At 41.2% G+C, this 9490-nt stretch overlaps 1 protein-coding gene across 8 annotated transcripts in view; it reads left to right on the forward strand.

Annotated features, from left to right (window-relative positions):
• Window positions 1–3431, forward strand: part of LOC142102234 (cytochrome P450 2C8-like) — a 48414-nt gene extending 44983 nt beyond the window's left edge. For all 8 annotated transcript variants that reach the window (XM_075186958.1, XM_075186959.1, XM_075186961.1 and 5 more), the window contains one exon: window positions 2190–3431. In XM_075186958.1, the coding sequence (XP_075043059.1) occupies window positions 2190–2371 (182 nt within the window). In that variant the 3' untranslated portion in view covers window positions 2372–3431. The remainder of the gene's footprint in view (window positions 1–2189) is intronic.
• The last annotated feature ends 6059 nt before the right edge of the window (window positions 3432–9490 follow it).

The following is a 9490-nucleotide window of genomic DNA, read 5'->3' on the forward strand; positions in this document are numbered from 1 at the left end:
TGGTGCCTAACAAATAAATGATAATAATAATAATGTAGGATATAAGCATACTCAAGGGGTTGCATCTGCCACCACTTTGCTTACTCTTTATCACATTTACCCAGCCAAACCCTAATAATGTCAATTATCCCTTTGACAATGTCCCAAAGCTATTGTACTGGGAGAAAATGATCACATTTCAATAAGAATAAGGCTGGGTACACACTACAGTATTTTCAGCTGAATATCAGGCCAATCAGAGGATAAACAACTGTTTGCCCAGATATCACATGAGTGTTTACACTGCAACAATGACCGATTATTGTTTCCAAACCTATCGTATCGTTGAACAAGATTTTTAAACTGATCTAAAAGTCTCGTTCAAAGATGGAAGAATATCGTTCCAATTTTGAAGTGTGTATGCACTCACTGCCACAATGTCCATAGATCTCTATGGAGTGTGCAGAGTCAGGATATTTTCAGCCGATAGTTATGACAGATGACAGATGAAGAGCACAGATCTGATGGTAAAACATGTATATATCGTATCATTAGAATTTTCCTGCAGTGGGTACCCAGTCTAACAGGACAGTTCTGGAGCAGATTAAAATGATTATGGGGATAAGAAGAGATACAACCAGCGCTACTTAAAAGCGTGTTTTACAATCATCTTTTCTAGCAATTTCAAAAAATATCTAAATGGGTACCACAATTATAATTTTTTTAATTTGCAACAAAATATTTACATTAAAGAAATATAAATAAAATGGGTTAGAGTCCCTTTAATGTCAGATAAGGTGGCAGAAAATTGATAAAACTAATAATTGGAGACAAGTACATTTTGCATTGCAAAGCATTAGCCCAATAATTTTAATTTTCATGATAATTTGCTTAACTATCAAACCAATAAATTCCAAATCAAGGGAGTATATTTACTGAACTGCGGGTCTGAAAAAGTGGAGATGTTGCCTTTAGCAACCAATCAGATTCTAGCTGTCATTTTGGAGAATACATTAAAGAAAGCTAGAATCTGATTTGTTGCTATAGGCAACATCTCCACTTTTTCAAACCCGCAGTTCAGTAAATATACCCAAAAGACTTTTGCCATGCTTCATATAGAAATGCCCAGAAATTCCTAGTGCTTACTGCACATTCTGTACAGAAGAAGATCTACAAGGAGAATTGTTAGCAGGATCACAAACGCATCATCAAAATATGAGAGAATTTTACCCAAATTATATTGTGCAATTTAGTTTGAGACCTCCAGCTCATCAAAGATTAAATATAGTATGTATTACTAATACTGCATCCGGCCCTTCCTCTCACAAGATGCCACCAAAACCATCATACACGCTCTCATCATCTCCCGCCTCGACTACTGCAACCTTCTCCTTACTGGCCACCCCCTCTCCCACCTCGCCCCCCTTCGCTCTGTTCTTAATGCGGCCGCCCGACTCATCTTTCTCTCACGCCGCTCCTCCTCCGCCTCCCCTCTCTACCTTGCCTTACACTGGCTCCCCTTCCCCTACAGGATCCTTTTCAAACTCCTCACCACCACTTACAAAGCCCTCTCCCAGTCTACTGCCCCCTACATCTCCAACCTCCTCACCATTCACACCCCTGCCCGCTCCCTGCGCTCGGCCAACGACCGTCGCCTCTCCTCTACTCTGATCACGTCTTCCCACTCCAGAATCCAAGGCTTCTCCCGAGCTGCTCCCCTCCACTGGAACGACCTCCCTCGCTCCATCCGTCTCTCACCCAGTCTGTGCTCCTTCAAACGGGCACTCAAAACTCACCTGTTCCTCAAAGCCTACCAACAATCCACTTAACCCTTACCTCGTTGCACCTTTGCAAACATCCTTCTCTTATTCTCCCCTCTCTCCACCAGCCCCGCCCTTCTCTCCCTTACTTTAATGGCTCCCTCCTGTACCTGTTTGTCCACCCTCCCTTAGGATGTGAGCTCGTATGAGCAGGGCCCCTCTCCCCTCCTGTCTCCATACCTGTTCTTCTACTCCATCTTTGCTCATATGTCTGCCCGGAGTTCTGAAGTATTGGTACTTTGTGTTTATTGCTGTGTACTATGTCACCCTGTATGGTCTCCTGTTTGTATTTTGTACGGCGCTGCGGAAACCTTGTGGCGCCTAACAAATAAATGATGATAATAATAATAATAATAATAATAATAATGGGAATCTATTTATTTTTTACAGGAAAACGGATCTGTCCAGGGGAGAACTTGGCTCGAATGGAACTTTTTATTTTCCTCACCACTATCCTGCAGAACTTTAAACTGACATCAAAGACTGAATTCACAGAGTCCGATATTGCTCCAAAAATGTCCGGGTTCTCAAATGTCCCCATTAACTATGAGCTGTTATTTGTACCTCGCTAGAGATGCTGTGCCTTTCTTTTAACATTCACTTAGAGCATTGTGACATTTCTTTTCACAATAAATCTGTGAAAAATGATATTCTTTTATTTCATTGATCTTCTGCTAAAGCAAAGCAGCAGTGTTACCCAAGAGCTCAATGCAAACTTTAATAGTATATTTGCCCCACAGGACACCAATGTCATCGTTCCCACCAGAAATTACCACCCCAGGAGGCCATAACTAACCATAATAAAGAGGAAACACTATTGTAAGCTTTGTATAGCATATTCTGTACCCTTTAGTGTACATCTTACAACACAGGCCAAAATTGTTGTTATAGTGAGATGGAATTCGCCATTGTAATGCAGAGAGTTTCTCAACTTGAATTCTGTTGAGAAAATATCTGCTGATAAGCAAAGGTGGAAAGATGAAGCATTGTACTTCACTGTCAGGGGCGGAGGACTTGACTTTTTTTTTTACAATACAGCACCGCCGCGGACCCTTCTTTGACAGCGCCGTGGCTGCTATATAGTACACTGCCGCTATGTAGGGCACTTCTTTAGCGGAGTGGAGTGGTTTCTGGAGACCCAGAAACCCCCCCCTGCGTGCACCACTGACTGTTGCATATTGGTGTATTTTAGAAACTATGTTAAAGTTGACAGTGTCTACAATTTAATTATTAATTATATCTGGGATTTTTTACTAAAGTCATTGCATGCTATACTTATTCTGTATATGTTATCTGTAATATCCGATTATATTATTATTATATATAACAGGGGCCACACACCCTGCAGCAATCTCAAAGCAAGTGCATTGAAGCTCAAACTGTGCATGTGCAGCCCCCACAGATATTCAGATGAGTATAGTGGGTGCCATGGGAGGACAGACTGCATCACCCCCCCTCCCCCAATTTTGCTGAGGGGCCTGGTGGTGTATTATTCTGCCTCTTGCTGTCTGCCATAACGAATATGCCCATATGCCAGTTTTGCAAATGCCCACATAAAAACAATTGTTGTGACTGTTTGCGGACCTGGAAATGTGCAATAAAAATGTCCAGACTATTATGACTTTAGGATCACTAACTTTTCTTTTCCCTTTTTTCTGCTAAATCACTGCCTGGTTTATTCTAGTTTATGTGTTAAATTTATGTTATTAATCGAGTGAGTGACTTTTTTTTTTATCTAGCCTATTTCCCTTTTCTCTTTCAATAAATTTATTAAATTTGCCAAAATGCAGCCCAAACATATGCTTTCCGGTGTAAAGTGAATTTGGAAGATGCAAAAGGTTTTCTATTGAAACTATAAGCTGAGACCTTTTCGCTCCATGTAAAGCAAAAGTCATTTTGCAGTGGGACAAATGATTTGTGGCCGCTTGACAGTATATGCCCCCTCTTCCTCGAATTTGAACCACAAGTGTAGAAGCCCGATTTATTTTTATTCCCTTTTATTTTTAATATGGTATAATAGGTTCTAGGGTGCATGAAGATGTATAATGGCAGGTATGTTATAGATAAATAAACTTTAATGTTATTCTGCCAAGAATGTTTATATATGATGTCACAGTAATACCTATCACATTAAAGTATATTTATCTGTAACATACCTGTCATTATACATCTTCATGCGCCGTAGAACCTATTATTCCGTATTCTAATAACCTTTAGAGGGTGGGAACTCCCCTTATCATCATATAGACTCTACTTAGTGGCTGCACTTACGTCCAGTCCATTGTTATCCCTTTTATTTTTAATATTAGGGCTCTGGTGCACCCTCCCATCCTTGTGGGTTTTATTATGATATATTATTCTTAACCTATTATTGCTTGCTTTAATTTATTTATATTGTGATACCAGTGTTACAGACAAGGGAAAAATGTTCCTAATGTAAGGGAATTTGTTAGAAGATGTGTTCACTGTCCCAAAGAGTATACAATCTAAATCAGGCTTGTCCAACCTGCGGCCCTCCAGATGTTTGTGAAACTACAAGTCCCAGCATGCCCTTCCAGCTATCAACTGGTTGTCTACCAGCAAAGCATGCTGGGGCTTGTAGTTTCACAACACCTGGAGGGCCGCAGGTTGGGCAGGCCTGATCTAAATGGTGTTTGCATTAGCTATAGCAAGCCCAGGTTATAGAACTGTTGCTGGTTAATAAAAAGTTTGTTTGATATCTTAACCTCTTTACTTTCTTACTCTTATACCACTATAAACCTTAGAGTAACGACACGAGACTTGAGTGTGGCAAAATTAAATTATTTATTTAACTATGGTGGAGGAGAATAAAGCAGTCAGTCCGACATCGCCAGGCAAAACCCAACTGTCCTAGCATCTCCTTAGGACTTCCTATGGGTTCAAATGGTGGACCCAAGGTGCACATATCTACCTAGACGGGGCACGACGTCCCGATTCCACAGAACACGCCTATCCTCTGGGCTACACGTAAAGCAACCACAGGGCAACCCACAGGGGCAGTACCTGAACCGAGACTACTAGCCGATTCACTCGAAGAGAGGCGGGTTCAACGTGCCCTATACCGTAAATGTGCGCCCAAACAACCACTGGCCGTCGACTGAACTGCGTTTTCCGGCCAAAACTCCATCAATATTCGCGGACAGCCTCCAGCTGATACCCATCCAGAAACTATATCCAATTGATTCCTTACAAAACTCAGGAACCCATGAAGCAGGGAGGGTGGGTGGGCAACATCCAGATCTGCAATGGCTAAGTACAACTCCGCCCATCCCACTTATAGCATCTGACACCCCTCCCCTATGACACCGGATGGACATCTCTAAATAGTTAACTGTTAACACTCCAGAGTATACTCAGTTAAAGATACAGCAAAACTTTTATTATCCTTCGTTCCTATGCAGATCTCAGTTCTTATTACGAGGGTGAACACATTTTATTTTATTCTTTTTTTACATCAGTAAAGATACTGTACGTGCTGATGATGATCATCATCATGATGTATCTTTACATGGGACTAATGGAGCTGAAAAATATATGCCCCCTCGAACTGAAGCCAAGAGTTCAAGCCATATGAAATCCTCAAGCTATAAATCTGACTGAAATGCCATAAGAGCTCATTTGTGCTGTGAGCTCTTAGGAGCTAGAATTGTGCCGTGTATGAGGGTTTTTAATTTTGCCAAACCAAGGATCTTTGGATTTATTACAGATGAAGACTCTGGATCTAGGTGAAAAATAAAGAGGGTGAATGATGGTAGTGTAGGGGTGTTTTTATTTAAAATAAAATTATTTTCACACTGTTATCTGTTTTATTTACATGTTTTCTAGGTCCACATTTTTTTTTTTGCAGACTTCCTTGGTAATATAGCCCTGTGCTGACTGCCCTAGGGCTGGTTTGGCATTATGGTAGGGGGAAACCACGCTGCAGGTTTCCCTGCTTTAAGTCCACCAGTCCAGACTGGCAAAGCCTAGCTGGTAATGGTAAATTGGGGGCACCCACTTTTTATGTCCACCTGATTTTGCTAGTACCAGCCTAGTCTTGTAGCACTAGGGTTGGTTAAGCTGCTTGGGTGGTGCCCCCCTTCGTTCAATGTTATTTTTTTTTTATTTACTTTGTTACAAATTTCTTTTTCATCTATTACCGTTTTAAATCTAGTGTTTTATGTCAACATTTTGACTGTTGACTTTTCAAACCTGTCCACATTTTACACTAACTTTGTCGCCCTTTTGAACATGTAGATATTATGACTGTCAACCTTATAGCTGTGTCAATATTATGATGCAGACATTTTCACTGTCGACATTTACACTATTGACTTCTAAAATACATCCCATTGGGGAGAAGAGGGCGGTTTGTTGAATCTTGAACACTTAAGGAAGATGTGAACACAAGGGAGACATTAGATCTATGTAGTAACTAGAGCTGTGTGCAGACCTGAGTGTTTTGGTTTCCTCTAGAGATGCTCACTGACCCCGTGTTTTGGTTTTGGATCTGGATTAGCGTCGTGTTTTGGTTTTGCCAAACCGCCCTTGCGTGTTTTGGTTTTGGTTTTGGTTTTGTTTTGCAATTTTGTTTAAAAATCAGGTGGTATAGTGCAATTGCAATAGACTGCAGATGCTGAATTGCTAGAGTTCTAATTAGAGATGCTCACTGACCCCCGTGTTTTGGTTTTGGATCTAGATTACCTTCGTGTTTTGGTTTTGGCAAAACCGCCCTTGCGTGTTTTGGTTTTGGTTTTGCTTTGTTTTGCTATTTTTGAAAAAAAATAAAAAAAATTTGGTCGAAAATAACCTAATTTAGTGCTCCACCTTTTTCTTGGATAAGTAAGGTAATTCTAAAGCTAATAAATTTGGAAGAAAACAGTTTAATCCCTGGTAGGTCATCCTTAATTCTGCACACAAACCTGATTGTCTTCCTCTCCATCTTGGCCTATAGGCAATGCAGCCATCGTCTTTGGGCGTATATTACACCCAACACTTATAGTTAAATATCTAAAGAAATGGACAAAGGCACTTTGGTTTCTGTCTCTATAGCCCCGTCTCCACTTGTAGTTGAATAGAAAAAAAGCAGCCTGCATAGACTGTAGAATTAGAATATAAAAAGAAATAGACAAAGGCAGTTTGGTATCTGTCTGCATCAGATTCCCTCTCCACTAGGAGTAAAATAGATAACTATTCAGCCATTTTATAATCTAGAATATAAATAGAAATTGAGAAAGGCAATTTGGTATCTGTCTGCATCATAATCATCATCAACATCATCATTAGCACCCTTGTCGCCTACACAAATCTCCCCCTCATCCTCTTCTAATTTCAAAGTGGCATCCTCAATTTGTGTATCACCGGCTACACTCGGGCTGTTCAGGTACACATCAGTAGAACTGCTGAAAGGACTCTTCTTTATGGGTACACTAACAGAATGCTCACTATTAGACATACCACTGGTGGATGGACTCTCCACAGGGATTGTTGTCATTTCTGATTCAGAGCAAACATTATCCTCTACTGCCTTACTGTTATCTTGCAACTCAGTAGCTGTGCATCACTTTTAGACTCCAAATTACTTGTAATAGAGGCCAAAAAGCAGAGACTGATATTTGAGATTCTGTGACATCACTGACGCTGCACCTGTTTATAAATCTGTAAGGTGTGTTTCTGAGGAGCACGTCTGCCAAGCTGTCAGTAGAGGCGGGCTAGTACTGGGCATGGGGTCATCAACTCCTCCTCCCATCGAACAGTGAAAACTTTTACACACCGCAGACAGCTCCCTCTTGGCCCAGAAATCCAGATGTCGCATTTGTAGGTGAGGGACATTGTACTTCTACACTTTTGTAAATAACCCTTTGTGTCTGCTGGTGTAGCCCCTGTCCATCTGTAACGTGAGGTAGGTACATAAACTCAGGCATCTACCTTTGGAAATTCTCATTCTCACCAACCAAGCTTAGCTCAGTCTTCCTCTTCCCAGTATACAATGGGTAGTTACACAGACAGTTGTCTCTACACATACAGGTTTAGGAAAAAGAAAGTTGTGAGTGAGTTGAAATAGGTGCAATAGCACAATACAATTATATTTGACAATTAATGGGCACCAGAACATCTCTCTGATGAAATAAGGAATCACTTTATTACATCTTTTCCTCCAGAACTGTATTTGAATTCATTAATCACAGTAACTTTACATCACATGATTGTATAACAGCGTACACTCTCACTGACTGGTATTGCTGAAGCTGGAGAGAGAACAAAAGAGAGTGACCATACCAGAGTCTGCCACCTCACCCTGATCTTACTACACTGCAGGGTATCCCTTCACCTTTAAACGTCTGCATTCTGACCCACTGGATATGCTCTGCTAAGGATACCTCATAGTGCAGACAACAACGTTCCGGCACGTTCTGCTCACTGACAAGTCAGGCTAAAAGCACCCCCGTCCTCTGACCCCTATTCTCAGCAGTTTCTCCAGCTTCTCTCTGACACTTGCTAGGTTTCAGAGTCTCCCTCTCAGAACTCTGTCTCACTCAATGGCACATCCCAAAGACTACTTCTCGTAGCTCTCGCTGGCTCACACCTGTCACTCTGCAGCTATCACTGACAACATGGGCCAAAGCTGATGTTTTAACAAGTAATGGAATATATATTAATAAATGTAATGGAATATATATTAGCATAATGTACAAGGAGGATGGAATAAAGAAGATTCACTGTAAAAACATAGGTACAAAGCCTAATATAATGAAAAATATGTATTGCATGGAAGGGCTCTTAAACACAGGTACTTTGTCCAAGCTTTAGCTGAGTATCAGAAGTGTATTCCATACTTGCCAACTCTCCCGGAATGTCCGGGAGACTCCCGCATTTCGCGAGAGTCTCTCGGACTCCCGGGAGAGTGTGGCGATCTCCCTGATCTGAATTCGGGCAGAATTCGGTTGAAACGCCGCGATTCACGCAGAATCGCGGCGTTTAGCCAAAATGACGCAATTTTGGAGCCCCGCCCCCTGCATGCCCACGTCCCAGCCGGCATCTCCCGGAAGCCCAAGAACAAATGTTGGCAAGTATGGTATATTCATTAACACATCTTAAAGCTTCCATTCATCACAGTGTACTTAATGAGTGTTCTCATAGAGCCCCATTGTATTGTATATAGGGGTCTATTTAACAATGGTGCTCAGCGGGCAGTAGTTTGATTATCTATAACCCCATATAAAACCTTCACGGGGAAGCCTAAAACTGCTGGTGAATGGAAGATTGACTCCAGTGGCTCCATTTACAAGGTAAGCTAACGCCATTTCATGGCATTAGTTTTTAAGGCTTTTCACCGCTTGTTAAATTTAGGTCACATTTCAGTTGCCATAGAAGTCTATGTGAACTGCAGTGACCAGCATTAGAGAGGTTAATGCAGGAGAAATCTCTGATATCTCCTGCTTTAAACTCTTGATAAAGTAAAAGAACAGCTGGGATTGTCATTCACTGGAGAAAACAGCTTTTATTCTCCAGATTTTTGAGACCCATTGCAGCTTAGTAAATAGACCCCATTGTGTTTACACTTTTGAATGCTGCAGGTAATATTGAAAATAGCTCACCAGGAAGTCTGTTCTCTACCACCACAGTATTTTTTGTACATTTACATCCAAAGTGCATTTAAAAGGCTTTAATGACACACGTTGCCTACTGAA

Source organism: Mixophyes fleayi, chromosome 9 (assembly GCF_038048845.1).
Source record: "Mixophyes fleayi isolate aMixFle1 chromosome 9, aMixFle1.hap1, whole genome shotgun sequence".
NCBI classification, from domain to species: Eukaryota; Metazoa; Chordata; class Amphibia; order Anura; family Limnodynastidae; genus Mixophyes; species Mixophyes fleayi.